The sequence below is a fragment of the Strongylocentrotus purpuratus genome, unplaced genomic scaffold (genome assembly GCF_000002235.5).
Source record: "Strongylocentrotus purpuratus isolate Spur 01 unplaced genomic scaffold, Spur_5.0 spur5_scaffold_6, whole genome shotgun sequence".
Taxonomy (NCBI): Eukaryota; Metazoa; Echinodermata; class Echinoidea; order Camarodonta; family Strongylocentrotidae; genus Strongylocentrotus; species Strongylocentrotus purpuratus.
Window position 1 is genome coordinate 61,071,195 of NW_022145612.1, and position 16,192 is coordinate 61,087,386.

The 16,192-nt window shown below is 35.9% G+C and overlaps 1 protein-coding gene across 1 annotated transcript; it reads left to right on the forward strand.

Annotated features, from left to right (window-relative positions):
* Nucleotides 1-390: 390 nt before the first annotated feature.
* On the forward strand, nt 391-11,457 carry LOC580279 (protein NEDD1). Its single transcript, XM_030972917.1, has 14 exons — nt 391-482; nt 1,834-2,018; nt 2,626-2,720; nt 3,376-3,492; nt 4,010-4,150; nt 5,073-5,302; nt 5,791-5,992; nt 6,774-6,993; nt 7,581-7,697; nt 8,451-8,647; nt 8,865-9,057; nt 9,988-10,207; nt 10,841-10,907; nt 11,336-11,457. The coding sequence occupies exons 2-14, from the start codon at nt 1,886-1,888 to the stop codon at nt 11,438-11,440; spliced, it is 2,037 nt and encodes a 678-aa protein (XP_030828777.1). The 5' UTR covers nt 391-482; nt 1,834-1,885; the 3' UTR covers nt 11,441-11,457.
* The last annotated feature ends 4,735 nt before the right edge of the window (nt 11,458-16,192 follow it).

Genomic DNA, 16,192 nt, shown 5'->3' on the forward strand with positions numbered 1-16,192 from the left:
TTTTGTGTTTGTTTTTCTTTTCGTTTATAACTTCTTAACGTAGGGAGAGGTTACATCTGGATATCCCATATATTGTATAATATATATCAGCCTTTTAAAACTTTGTGATATTCATTTATGTTTTACCCAACCCGTTTTCTTTAGTTTTCATTTTTAAATCTAAACTTTCATGCATAAATCTCTTATATGCATCATAGACTATACTCATCTATCCGTAAGCCTTTCTTATTTATTTAATTTCCTTATCTCTCCTTTTAATTATATTATCCTTTATACATAATTATAATAATTTGTTTTCCTTCTTCAAATTTTCCCCCTCTCTCTCTCGTTTGTATTTCTTTTTCTTGCTAAACTTCCATTATTGCCTCGTAGGCTTTCACTTTTTCCTTTTATTTATATATTGCCAATACCGTATTTGGCGCAAAGTTTAGATCGGTCTGCCAATATTTTGATTTCCAAACAAGAATCAGACGAAATTTCATGTAAGTGCCAATACAATAATTATATTTGAAACAAAATGTTATATTGGAATATGTTTATAATGTTGTTAAGTGTTTATTTTTCAATTGTTTTCCAAGCAAAATATTCAAATTAACAGCTATCTAGAAGATGTTCATTGCGGATATATGTGTTTCTCACAATTCAGTCCCACTCGTTGTAATTGTTGTCGTGTCCGGCCCCTGTCTCTAGTAAAAATAGATCTACTAATTTAGGTCTAGACCGATAAGTTAATGGATAATAGTTGTTTTACTGTTTCTAGGACTAAACGTGGAATATCACCTACAAATATTAAATTACTCATTGTTGAAAACATAACCTAGTCCGGTAGTCCCTCACATTTAACTTGAAGCTTAAGTTAAGTTTTCTATAGACTATGAATCATTGTCTTGATTGAAATTTGAATTTGAATGTGAAGAATTCACTATTCACTGCACTGTCATCATATTCATAATCGTATACATATTCATGTTAACATTTTTAAACGTTGTTATTCATTTTATTGTTTCTGTAAGTGTTATTTGTTGTTCTTCTCTTCCTTCTCCTCTTTCTTGTTCTTCTTTTTCTTCTTCTCCTTTTCCTTCTCTTTCTTCTCCTTCTTGATCTTCATCATCTTCTCCTTTTCCTTTTCCTTCTCCCTCTTCTTCTTCTTCTTCTTCTTCTTAGGTTCCAACTTCTTCTTCATCCTATTCTTTCTTCTTCTTCTCCTCCTCCTCTTTCTTCTCCTATTCATCTTTTTCTCCTGCTCCTCTAAAAAAAAAGTGTTAAAGCAAATGTGAGTGTGTGTGTGTTTTGTATTATGACTTCACCAGACCAATACGCTCATTACAAACTTGATCAGGCCGTCAGACGGGCGCAAATTAGCCTGATATTTCCCCAAAAGAGGGATATTTTGGAAACAAGAACAACATTTCTCTGGATATTTTCTTGAACAAATATCCCGCTAATTGCAATTGGGGCTGATGAAGACGCAAATTAACTGGCTAATTTGCGCTCAGGATAGTTAAAATAGCGGGTTATTTGGCGACCTCCAGCAGAAGAAGACAGGCCTACTGAATGTTCAAGATTACAAATAAATGACATGTGCCAAACAGTGTTTTGGTAGAAAATGTATAGGGGCCAAGTAATGAGCATAGAAAGATGAGGAAATCAAAGTAAGTATGCCCGACACCATGTGCTTAACACAGGTTGTTGTTTTTGTTGGAGATGATTTCCAGGGAGTTTTTGTGAGTTTGTTTTTATTTTACTTGTTCAACAATTAATCAATCTACTGCAGGATAAACAATCCAAAATGAATTATTTCCATGTTCTCTCGTCATACCGTTCCCATACCAGAGCTCAAGATTAGCTCTTAGGTGTACCCTGTGGGTCTTTCTGATGACTTATAATGGAGGAGGGACCAATAAAGTTTGCATCTGGTGGAGATGACATCAAAATTTGGGACCTCTCCAGCTCAACTCCTCAGCAACTGTTTTCACCGCATGCAGGTCCCATCTCAAGCCTCTGCTGGAGTCAGAACAATATCCTTTATTAATTTTGAACAGTTATTATCTAACTTATATTTTTGTATGACAAAAATCTTGACATGTAATCCATAATAATAATAATAAAGATAGATTTATTGAGCGCATAATAAACCGAGGTGTTTGATCATTACATTGTAAACATATAATGACATGATCATAAGGAATGCAGGCAAAATAGAACAAGGGAATGTCACACACCCTGCATTCTCTTCCCTGAAGCAAACAACAGAATTATTTTAGATGTAGCATGTTATTTACTTAATTTGTGATGAATTTAAAACTGAAAGCATGCTTAAGGTTGCTTGGCTTGTAAGACTTAAGCTAATCTGAATCATTAATGATCACAGTTCAATTTAAACCCTGACAGTGTTCATATAGTTTGCAGATGGGATGCCAGAGATTTTTAATGGGGTTAAACTCGGTAAACTATTTCATCAGTGTTGACGTTTTTCAATCTTACACTTATAAATCATTATTCATTGAAACTCTGAATAGCACCTCAAATAAGACATCACAATGGATAATTCCATATATAAATCATAACAGCAGTGATGTAAATTTTGTACTCTTATGATGTTCCTTGACACACTATTATTTTCACATCAACTCTTGGCCAGTGCATCATCAGTTGGGGATAAGATTGTACTCTCCTATGGAAAGAGTCTTTCAACAAATATTATTGAGCTTGCAGTTGGGGTAAGATTTTAAGACTGCCAGACAAAACAGTAATTATTATTGTGTTATACTAGGGTGGATTCACATTTAACAGTGCCCCCACTTTCTAAGCCACAATCTAGCTCACTATCTAGCTCACCGGTCAACATGTTTCAACCAGTTGAGCGCAGCAAAACCCTAGCCACCGATCGAAATGACCAAAGTGGTCTGAACTGTGTAAACTCATTCAATGAGATTGATTGTTCTGACATCAATGCTCACATTTTTATATTGAATCCAAATGTAAAAAACCGACCTATCAATTGATTTTGACTGCAAATTTGGTCTGATTTTGGACAAAAATCAATACAAATTGTCATTTTTGGGCCAAGAAGTAACTAAAATTACCATTTTGTTGTTGATAGGGTACATTTTACCTGTTTTTTTTTTTAAACATAGAGTAAGCCCTTCAAATCTCCATTGCTGATGATAATAAGGATAAGCCGTCTTCATAATTTTGGTTAGCGTTTCCAATACTACTGTTATATGCACATTTAAGGTTATATTGTGAATTTGTCAACTTATTCCTCAGCAGAAACACTGATATTTGATAGAAAAAAAATGCCATGCCTAAGTAAAATACAAACAGCAGTGTAAATTTCACTTGTTTTATCTCTTTTAAACTCTCATATGATAGGAGAAGCAGACATGTCTTTCTATGAACTCAACCTCACGTTACCTGGTTTGTGGAGGCAAGAACAAGCTGGTCAGCATATGGGACCTCAAGAACAAAAAGCTGAAGAGGACATACAAGGTATGTATTTATATACTGTATATGAAGAGTGCCTCTAATTGGTCAAAACTGCAGGCATGAATTTTGCTATTCCGGACATACTTGGGCGTGAGACACTCAGTGAGACACGCGTAATGCTCTGCGTAAATTTCCCTCATTCTAAAAATACGTACATTTTTTTCAGGCACAGTACAGTTTTGAGATCACTTTGAACAAAAGCTTTAACCATGCCCCTTAGAGCAATCGATATAAGCAATATTAGTACTAAAATATGAGATATCAATGATGTAGCTAAGACTTTTTGCCTTGCATAGAAGCATTTTAGTTTTACCCTTGTGACATGTTTTTTTTTTCACAATATATTTTCTTGTAGTGGTTGTTGATAATATACCAGTTACTGGTATGCTAATTGTCCTGATTATGATGTTAAATGTACAAAGTGAAATATGAAAATCGTCATGAAGAGAAATCAAAACATTAGCAAATGGATAAGTCATTGAATCAATAAATCAATCTATCAATTTTCTGCACGAAACAGGAGCATCGAGACAGTGTCAGCTGTGTGCTGTTCAATTGGAATGATTCGTACCTGGCATCAGGGTCGGCGAGTGGAGAGATCTTGCTTCACAATGTAGTATCTGGTCAACCTGGCTCCCCTATGGTTGCATCCAATGGACAGGTAGGTACTCCAGATAACATCATGACAGGAAGTCAGCTATTTAATCATTCAAATTATGTTTAAAAAAACTTATTACCTAGGCTGATCTAATATTGAATTGCAGTTAATTTGAATTGAAATCAATTCACGAATCAATAGTAAGTCAATGCACAATCACTGATTGGTGAATTTGCTATTGATGCTGATCAGTCATTATTCTTTAGCAAATGGGACCCCTGATTTTCCAATTACAAGATAATTGAACAAAATGAATTTAAAAAGCTGATTCTGGTCCCTGTATTATATAGAGCTGCGATTGATTCAAATCGCAACTTCCGTCTCTTAGGTTCACATGTACGATTAATTATAAGTTGCGATTGATTATTAGTTAGGATTGATTTGAGTCAATCGTAATACATCAATCTTTATACATGTAATACAGGGCACTGTTGTGTGTTTCTATGAAGGAAGAAGGGAATGGAGAAGCATCAACTCATGCACAGCTTTCAGATTTGAAGTGATCTTTATCTTCCATATATTAAACTGCCATATTGTAGATTTTTCCAATTTTTTATGTTATGATGATTGTTGTTTCTTTTTGTACAGTGGACTTGCCCATTTTTAATATTGTGCCTACCATTACTTTATCGCTTCATTTTTTTTCTATCACACCTTCATTCATCAATCCATCATTCATCTATCTACCTATCCACCCATTTGTCCAATTATCCACCATTCATCCTTCCATCTTTCTATCAATCTTATCCATTCTATCCATCCCTCCATCTCCCATCAATCCACCCATCAATCCACCCATCCATCCATCCATCCACCCATCCATCTACCCATCCATCTACCCATCTATCCATCAATACTTCTATTCATCCATCCATCCATCCATCCATCCATCCATCCTTCCACCCATTCACCTATCTATCCACAGACAATCCGAGATGTCGGGTACTCCTTCTTCAAGAAGTCCCTTTTAGCCGCTGCCTCAGATGACGGCAGCCTGACACTGTGGGATACCAACACCAGTAAGCTGGTCACATCATTCAGCGATGCTCACAATGCACCCACCACAGCCCTGTCTTTCTCACCGCTCAATAATCTCCTTCTCGCCAGCTCAGGTCTAGACAAGAGGGTGGTCTGTTATGACGTTAACGGGAGAAGGCAAGTCTCTTTTAATAATAGTTAAAATTTGCTGAATGTCTTTTGAAAACTGTGTTCTATTTGGGTAAAATGTCTCTTCTTACATGAGCTATGTTTTATACCCATTTGCTCTAAGTTAATGAGTGTAGTGATACAATACTTACAAATGAGAGTTGCTAGAAGTTATATACAAATGAGAAGAAAGGAATGTGTTTTGGTATGCACATATGACATGTCCATGTATTCTCCATCCCTCCCTTTGAATATGAAGTCTCTGAGATAGTATGATATCTTATTTGATATTTAAGACATAATTTGATCATTTTGCATCATGTTCATATTTTTGTAACTAAACATTAGCTTTTGAGCTGCATTTTCTTTTCTTCTTTTTTTTTTTTTTTGGGGGGGGGGGGGAATTGCAATACCATTTAAATCAAGAAAATATGTTTATTTTATTAAACATGACATTAATAACCAATAATGCTTAAAATCTGCTTATTTTGCTATAGTGTGATCAAGACGATGACTGTTGAGTCCCCTCTCACATCACTCTCCTTCATGCAAGATGGTGCAACGTTAGCAGCAGGCTCCACCAGGGGCAAGATCTATGTCTTTGATCTACGCATGGGATCTGCCCCTCTCAAAACACTCAACGCTCACAAGTCTTCTGTGCAGGCTATAAGATTCCAATATGCTAATGGAGCTCCTAAGGTAGGTGGTTTTATTCAGATGTGTATAATGCAATATCAGATTATCTCTGTCTGGGTACTATCCTTTAACATCCAAACAAGTACTCAGTTTCTTCAGTAAGTTTGTATGCAAAAGCCACATGGCAAACTCACAACTATAAAGTGTGGTGGGGAACCTTGATTTTAAAACTCATGTTGTTTGTCTGTAGTGAGATTCAGCCCAACTATCAAACATGATTTGTTTGTTGTTAGGGCTTACAAATGTTCTGTTTTTAATATTGAATGTTGAGTAATCTAAATTGATAGAAATTGACCTGACCAAGCCATGAGTATGTAGACTGACATTGATTGTGAATAAAAAAATATAAGCATACAGGTTGATTTGACTATTTAAAGCTTATCTGGTCTAGTTTATAGGGGGAGATTATACCACACTGCAAGGTCACTGGACAGGTGGTTATCTCATCAACTCAGCTCTCAATTAACATAAGAAAAAGAGGATCATGGGGGACCAATGGTCACCGATTAGGCATTGTTTCTATATAGAGGGAGCAAGTAGCTACAAGTAGTGCAGTCCCGCTTTAAGAAAAGGGAGACCCTCAAATCAGTATATTTTGATAATTTTGACTCATTTCTATATTGTCATTATGATTCTGGAAAAAATATGCAAAAATGATATGGTCGATTGAAGGAAAAAATACTGAATATTATGAAAAGTAGTGTAAAATATATATTAAGTGAAATATTTAATAATTTTACATTTAATAATTGACTCCATTTTACTAACCATGATTTTCCTCAAGGTGAATGGGCCAGTCAGCAAATCAAGAACAGCAGGTTCTCACAAGAAGTCGTCATCGTCCAACTCTTCGATACCGATGCATGAGCCCAGCGAGCCGACATCATCCATTCCTGATAATGTGAAGGCCTCTAAGGAGAGTCTCAATGAGAGGACCAACGGTGATCCTTCTCCACGGTATGAGCAGATGGACAATATGGATATCATCTCACCAATCAGAGAAGGTGAGATTAGATTTCTTTATTTGAGATTATGGTTGATGAATTGGTTGTTAATTTACCTGATATTTGACTCATTTCTGTATCCTCATTATGACACTTTAGGTAACTCATTCTGTCTGAATGTAGATTACTCAACATTTAATATTAATAACATATCTTATCAATTTGAATTTTATTGCAATCAGATCACATTATGTAGACCTGAAAGATTTAGTTCAGTAGATTTTTTTTTCTCTCTAACGAAGAGTCCTCATAAGAGCTGCCTGAAGTCTCATTCACACGTGATGCATATAAATCTCAGCGGCAAATTAAAATGACATAAATGTAGTGCATTTCCTATATCTCACAACACACAGCGAAGTGATTATACATAGGGACTTTATTGGGCGCAGCTACTTATTTTTCAATCTGATCTGCCATTCACTTTCACTTTAGATGATATGGATATGCTGCAGCTCTTGTTTTTCCTTTCTTTTCTTTTTTTTTCTTCTTTTGTTGTGATTTACGACGTCATGTGTGAGACAGGATTTCCTTTATTGTATCATAAGCAGTTCTTAACAAATTTTAAATGGACATTTGTATTGAAACAGGAGGTGACTCGACCACAGCTAGGACATCAGTCAGGAATGGTCCCACCTCTGTGACTGATGATAGGCCAGAGACTATGGGCAAGGCAGAGACACAACAAAGACGCAACAGCTTACCTGGTAAGAACTCTTCTTAATAAGTGCATATGTTCTCCAACACCTTAAAGGCATCGTTTAACAACGTTAAATCTGAGATGCATGGCCCTACATGTTATTAGTGTCTGTGATATGGTGTAATATTGAAGCCCTAAAAAAAATTGCGCTTCAAAAGGATCATGAGTGCCTCAAAAAGTAAAAATCTTTGAGTGACTGGTTTTTACGTAGTCATTTCCCCTAATAGACTGTAGTGTTGTAAAAACCGTTAGGAAAACGAAAAAAGGAAATTTTGATTTCCAATCATAAATATCTTGATACCGGTAATCAGACAGGCGATCAGCTTGTAAAAGTCATGGGATTCCTGACTGACCTAAAGGTTTATAAATATGATTGCAGAATCTGAGGCAATGTTACCGAGTCACTTTAAGAGGTAAACAGACTCAGACTATGAGGGTTCTTTGTTGAGCATGCATCACATTACAGTATTTAGTGTGCTTTCTAGCCAGTTTGAATTTGCTGATTCATATTTTGAAGCAAAATTAATATTTTCGTGGTCATTTTAATTTAGCCTGTTGTAGATTATACAAATAACAAAAAGGCCATTTTCCCTAGATAGTATATTTTTCCATATACCATTCTACTAGTAGACTAATTATTCTCGTTTAGGATTACATGCAGTTACCATAGGTATATGACCAAAATGTGCTTTTGCCACTGGGCTTCATTTCTAAACTACAATTGTAATAAAATAATCTTAATTGTTATTCCATCTTTTAGGTGCAGGTATTTTCTCCCCTCTGTCATCAGAAAAGGACAATCCAAGTATTGATAGCTCAGTAAGGAGAAATCCTGTTGGATCAGTAGCCTTAGAATCCAGCCCTTTCGGACCAATCAGGAGAGCTTTTCCAAATAACTTGGATGGTCTAGATAATGGCACAACAACGGCAACTTCAAGTAGCGTCAGGTTTAGATCGGTGAGTATTATGTTCTTCTTTGACTCTTGTACAAGATGTTTGTGTAGCCTACAAATTAAGCTTTGCCACCATGTGCAAATTTCATGTTTTCGCGCCTTTGCCATTGAAGATGGCACTGGGGGCAGATAGCAATACTCTTGAAATTGGCCCCTATATAAACAAATTATTATTACATTATTTATACATATATTTGTGCTATTTGTAATCTCTTCTGTAGCCATTGCACAGTCCGGTCGACCTTCCCTCGCCAAGAAGAACATCCTTTCCCACCACTGTCATGGATACAAGACGCATTCCAGCCTCCCTCAACATCCGTCCCGTCAGACTGGATAGTGATACCAGGATGGAAGGGGAGGAGGAAGAGGAGGAGGCAGCATCACCAGTAACCACGCCAACCATTCATAGACCAGGTAAGACAAAAACATATACTCCGCCAACTGGTGGATTTCTGCCGATTTTGAGATTTCAAGACCGTTTTGTTTTCTTTCTTCTAACCCTAACCCTGTAAAGGGGTGCCGCCCCTTAACCCCCACCAGATGCATTGCCTCCAGACCCCCATTTAATATTTCTCCTTTTGGGGAATTTCTCTGTCTCATGCCCCCCCCCCCCCCACCCTCATCCCACTTAATTATCGTATCACGCTAACTTACTTATAGGTTAGATATAGTTGGTAGATAAAATAGCTTTCAATGATCTCACTATAGTTAGACTAATGTCATGTTGATTCAAAGGCTAAAGATGAACCTCTTTTTAATTTCTTGAGCTTCTAACTTTTAAAATTCACCTAGATCTATGTGAAAAATTCATTTCAATTCTGATCATTCTGACAGAAGGACATAGTTCAGCCATATAGCTATAAAAAAAATTGTTTGGCTGTCATCCCAGTTTATTCTCAAGTTGCAAAAAATGTATCAGTGATTTTTGTAATAGGAGTATATATTTGTTGTGTGGTATAACAATATCACTTAAAGCGGGACTGCACAACTTGTAGCTACTTTCGCCCTCTATATAGCAAACAATGCCTAAGTTGTACCCGTTGGCCCCCCACAATCCCCTTCTGCTTATTTTAATTGAGAGCTGAGTTGATGAGATAACCACATGTCAGTAACCAGGCATGGAAGTCTAATCTCTCCTGGCCAAACTAGTGCAGACAGGCTTTAACATTTCAGCCATGAAAAGAACAAGGGGCATCATCTATTATCCTGTGGAAAGATACCATATTAATCCAGTTATGATTATTATCATCATATTGGTTTCTCCCATACTGATTTCTGTCTTAAGACTTCTCCAGTGTCACTGAAACTTTATCCTTTTATGTCTTATTTTCCTCTTCTATCCAGTCTTCTCACCAGAGGAGCCCCCAAAGACATCATTCCCAAGAAGCTTTCCGTCCCCTGCTCCTCCTCCTCATACCGGAAGCGAGGCAGAAACAAGGATGAATGAAGGAGCTGTAGGAGGAGGAACAGAAGCTGCAGGAAGCTCATTGCAGAATACCCCATTCCAGACATTCCAAGTGGATTTTATCAAGAACTTGATAGAAGAATCATTGGACCAATTCAGGTATTATAATGAGATTCCACCTCCCTATTCGTCAGCTCAGAGTGAGAAAGGTGTCAACTCACACACTGTCAATAAATATTAATGCCTTCCTTATTGTAAGCAGACCATTTATATCCTGGTATATGAGTAAAGACTGCGAGGACATGCCATGCAGGTCATTCGTTTACTTGAAACACTATCAATGCTAGTATTCAGGAAAGATATGAATGTTTTTACTGGAATATAACATGGGGGAATCGCAGTATCATTGCTTTTCTTTTTGGCTTATATGAATGTAACATATTTGCTCTTTGATAGTGATGAACAAAATAGGAACTCATAACTCATGTACAGGAGGAAGTCAATGCCAATTTCTTACTTCTTCTAGTCACTGAAAATGATAGTGTTGTGCGGCACATTTCAATGTCGCCTCCAGGATAAAGTTCAAAGTCCTGTAGCAAATTAAATCAGAAATTTCTCCCAACCTGTTAGTACCATAGACACAGATATCTTGTGTTTGTACCAAGATCGCTGACATATTACATTCCCCATTTTTAGGTAATTTTTTTCAGAAATAGATATCTCTCCATAAACTGGATCAATAGTGGACATTTTATTGACAATGTCATATGTCTGATTTGTTCTTGAATACAGGGTTGCTATCCACAGAGATGTTACTAATCTACAGTTAGAAATGCTCAGGCAATTCCAAATACAACAGGTATGTATACACTTGATTAAAAAGCACTGTACATTGGACATGGAAGAACTAATTCAACAAACTGTATATGGGATTAATTTTTTGTGATGGACTTAAAATTATTTTGGTTAAAAATTTTCATATAAATGTGTAGGTGATGTTTATATAAACAGATTGGGAGATCCAAAGAATTACTAGAATCATTATATAGATAATTGTTTGAATTGAATGATATTTCTTTTATATTTGTAGTGGGGAGTGATAGGATTTTTGGAAAAATAATGGTATTGATAGATGAGTAGGAGAATGGGAAGAAGAGAAAGATAGGAAAGAACAAAAGTTTTTAAATCTCATTAGAGCTTCTTTACAATTTTGTCTGGATTCGTTATCAAGATATTTCCATTCAACTCTTTCCTTTCAATTATCATGACTATCCTTTGTCTCCATAGACTGAAATACAAGCATTGCTCCAACGCTACTCCGTCAACGAGGGCCTCCTTTCAGAGATTGAGACTTTGCGAGAGGAGAACAAGAGATTAAAAAACAAATACTGATCTCGGCCATCGGCAGGACAAACTAGGAGTAACTTCCTCTATTGATACCAGAGATAGCAAGATGCCAGTACATCCACTGGATAATGCAAATTCTGGTGTTGTTCATGACATGAAACACAAGGTCATGATATTGTCACCTTACTCCAAATGGGATGTGATCCACTGGATGCCTCACTGCTATTACAAGAGGATGAATCCCTTCTGCATGCTTTTCATTTCAGCCAGCTTCCTCATGATCACATTGGATGTTTCTTTGTGTGGTAAATGTCCTTGGATCACTAAGGATGCAAGGAAGATTCTTAACTTCAAAATGGTGGAGGAAAATACAATTAGTGGAAATTGATAATCACTTGCAGTGGAGGGCAAATAATAATAATAATAATATTGGATTTTTATATGGCGCACGTATGCAAGGTCCTCAAGGCGCTCCAACATTACCCGGCTATGCTAGGCTGCTGATTTTCAACGCTCACAGCATTTTAAGGAATTCCTTCCTACCGGTACCCAATTAACACCTGGGTTGAGAGTGGCAAGTGTAGATTAATGCATACATGCCAACTGTTCAGATTAAAGAGGAACATTCCTCTTTTTGGGAGAAGATAATTATCATTTTAATGCAGGTGTTCCTCTTCCTGTACAAATTTGTCTGTAGTATTGAATAGGAGAGTTAGGATTGTTCCTCTTTTTTTTTAAAATAGCATAATTTGTACAGATTTCTGATTTTCAAATGTTGGCATGTATGTTAATGTCTTGCCAAAGGACATTAGTGCCGCAGTAGGACTCGGTACGAAGATAACCATCTCTAGTGGCTTCCATTTCTGAAAGTTTGGCTGATATTGTTTTCCCACCGGATGTATTCCTATGATGTAGTCTTGTGCAACCCTTGCAAAACAAGTGTCAAGATGTGGCAGTAAACCAGTTCAGAGATCTGTGGGTTGACAAAGTCTTCAATGGAGAGACTATCGCTCTGTTCTTCCAAGAAAATTGGACTTGAATACAGGCATGAGCTTCGAATTATGACAGTTCACAGACAATAACTTGGTCCCTGACTCGCCATGATAGAGAGGGTTATAGTGGGAAGGAAGAGATAGAGGGCGAAAGAGTAAGGGGAAGGGGGAGAAATAGAGAATGGGGGAGAAAGGGAGTGTCGAGAGGGGATAAGAGAGAGAGAGAGAGAGAGAGAGAGAGAGAGAAGAAAGAAGCCAGGATTCAGTGAGTATACTGAATAAATGTAAAGATGCTCATATGGGTAATCATAGAGTTGCCACTGTGCATAAATTTAATTGACTTTTAAATAAACCCTTAACTCCTTGAATATCTGTCAGTGGATTTTTCTCAAACACTCAAGATTGGGGGAAAGAAGGCAAAGTAATGGTTGATATTTTGTTTCAAATCACAGAAGTCAAAGTTAGCATGAGAATGGTTCTACAGTGCTCTCAGCCTCTGGAAACATATGTTGAATCGTATCATAGCCCTGACTATGCCCACAGAAAAAGGAGATTCCGATATGCTAGTTGAAAGATGAATGTCCAAGTTTTTTCTGTAGAAAGTGATATCTCAGATTATATTGGCATGTTTACATTTTTTGTTGGTTGTATAATTTTCGTTTTTATTAAAACATGAGTTGCCAGTAATGCTGTGCATGCACATTCATACATTGCTTGTTAGATACAAAGCTAACATATTGCTATATGGAAATAAAAAGTTTCTTTTACTGAACTGCAGTTTATTTTTCATGAGACTCACTTGCAAGTGCATGTACAATGTATATGAATTTATTCAAATGCTGAGTATACTGTAGTTTATAAGCATACATACTAGTGAATATGTAGGTTACAATACATGGACCAAAATTCAACAGAACTTTGCCTTTCATTATCATCTTTCATTTGAGCATTAGTTATGATTACTCACCATTGAAAGCATGACATTGCTTTAATTTTGTTGCATCTTGAAATAATTTGCTTGAAGTTTTTTGAGCTACAGTGTGGAGACTAGAGGTCTTCTTTCTAAGTCATGCCAAAATATGTGCTCTATGTACTTGGGGATAGTTGAAAAGATTGAAGAAGATTGCACTAGTTCTGTTGTGGTTTACAAACTGCATTTCAAGATTAAAATGAGCTCACAATATTTGACTATCAAGTTCTCTTGTATGTCATTTAAATATTTATTTTTATTCCCTGTTTGCATTTTTTCAAAAGACGCTCAATAAATTCATGCAGCATGTACATGTGTATCTCATTCTCTGCTTGTCTAAGGAAAAGATCAGTCCATGATGTTCATGAGTGAGGTTTCTGTTGATTTATAGAGGCATTACTATGACTTTGATGTAGTGTGATTCAAGTCATTACAATAGTTATCTGTATTTTATACAAAGCAGTATTTTATATAAAAGTGCATATTAGCTTTGAGCATCCATGGCAGATGTGATTGTTTTTGAGTTTCTATTATTGGCAAGCTTCAACTGATGTTGTATATTTGAAATTGATGGCAGGAAATGTAAAAATCTTTAAAATAGTTCCTGCATTTTTTGTCTAGCTTGGCTTACAATTGCTATTGAATCCATTTGTTGGCACTATGCCATTGTTTGGACATTGCTGTATATATCTGTAAAACTGAACATATTTGGTATTTATTCTATCTTCTATCTTCTATGCATGTATAGACAAATTATTTCTGGCAATAATACAAATGTAAGTGGCTTATTCATGTTCAGGCAAACATTTTATAAGAAGCATTATTTGATGCACTATTCAAGATTCATGCTCAATCTTAAGTGAGAGCTTCAAATTGAGAAAGATATGAAATGAAAGAGCATAAAAAAGTAGTAGAATTCAAATTAAATATCTTGAATGCATTCTTTAGGTTTTACTCTTTTCCATTCCTGTTGGATAGTTTACCGGTAAAGAGTAATTTTGTGGCTCAGTGCGGTATCAGTGAGAAGCAAATGCTCATACTTTTTTTTTGACTGATGATTTTTTTATTCAGGTGGTCAATAAAGCAGATTTGTATGTGTAAGAATGTTAAATTTTCATGTGTTTCTACTATCGCAAGCATATTTCAGCATTGAATAACTTTGTACTTTGTCAGAAGTGAATTTCATTAATGCAATTTTGACCAATCAGAAGCCTAGAATCTTCTTGATATGCAGAGTACAATATGAATATTTTTCTGTATGTTGTTTATGTAATTATCTGCTAGAATGGTAGTACCATAATTAACGAGAACATGTTACGTCCTGCTTACCAATAATCTTGCAACATGATTTGTCAAAATGAGGTCACATGGCAAAGAATATATTGTCTATCAAGGCAGTCCTTGTAGTAGTAAACACTATCACATGTGTCATAGTCATGTTTTGCTGATGCCACATAGATGTACATGCTAAAGAGCTAATGGTCAGTGTTTCATTAAAAATCAATCCCACCGCTGCCACCAGTTAGTAATCATATAATATGTAGAAGGAAAAGTCTCAAATGAAGTAGTGACATTTCTTCATCATAAATTGTTTAATGCACATGTTTCTAACATTTGTATATTGTGTTACACAGATGGCTCTTTAGGAGTCCTTGTATGAAGTATGTCACATTTCACTCACACTGGACTCTAGGGTTCCCATGAAGAGCATGTCAAAAGTCACACACATCAAAAACTTACAGCATTCAACTTACAGTTACAACATCATAAAAAGCCTACATCATTATAAAATTGAAATCCTTCCTTTTCAAATGGCAATTATTATTTTCATACTGAAGTCGGGAGATTCTTCAGTTTAATTCAGGAGTATTATTCTGAGAGGTGTCTCGGCCTGCTGGGATGAATGGTGTTGGCATTGTGTAAGATCTGTCACAGGATAAATTATGATTTATTATTTCTATTGGGGGGAATCAGCAAGAAGTTTGATTTTCCAAAGTAAACTGGCTTTATTGTATCTCTGCAAATATAATGTTAGTTTCTACCCTATCAATCACAATTTGAGATTACAAAAATTGCGCATCTTTAGTTTGCTGGTGTAATATCCATTTGGAACCAAAATTGATTAAGAATGTAATAAGTACCTAATTGATTTTATCAATTATGGGTTGACGTGAAAAGACAGATTTTCATGGACATTGCATTACTAAATCAGATTCTTCGATAGATTAACCCATCATTAATTTGAAAAAAGTACTTTGTATTATGGAGAAAAACACCTGTGCCCCTGATTTATGACATTTGAGCCGTTTTGTATTTGTAATGAATAATGTATTCTGGAGGAGAAAAAAAATGTACTCTGGAATATATATATATGATAAAATGCTTGTATATGAAGAAATGAAGAATAAACTTTTCTTTACATCAAATAATCTGAAATGTTATATTCTTTGTACATATAACTCGGGTTGTCATTAAGATTACTGAGTAACAGGATACATTTGGGGATATTGGGGTGTTCAGCTAGATTAATTGTCCAAATGAATATGTGATTGAAAACAATGCTATTCTTTTTTATCCTGCCCTTCTTCTTTAATTAGAAATATCTGCAAAAGGCCCTTTCTATTGAGATATATTTGTGTAGTCTATATGTCTTCCTGATCTACCATTACAGTAAAATGATATTGCTATATTTACCACAGCCCGATAATAGTTTGGGACCAATTTCTCTAACATGTGACAATGGAAGTAATGAAGGAAGGGAGTTAAATTATTATTGAGAAAGAGACAGGAATAGAAAGAGAGCGACATGGGATATAGAAAGGGGGAGGAAGAAAG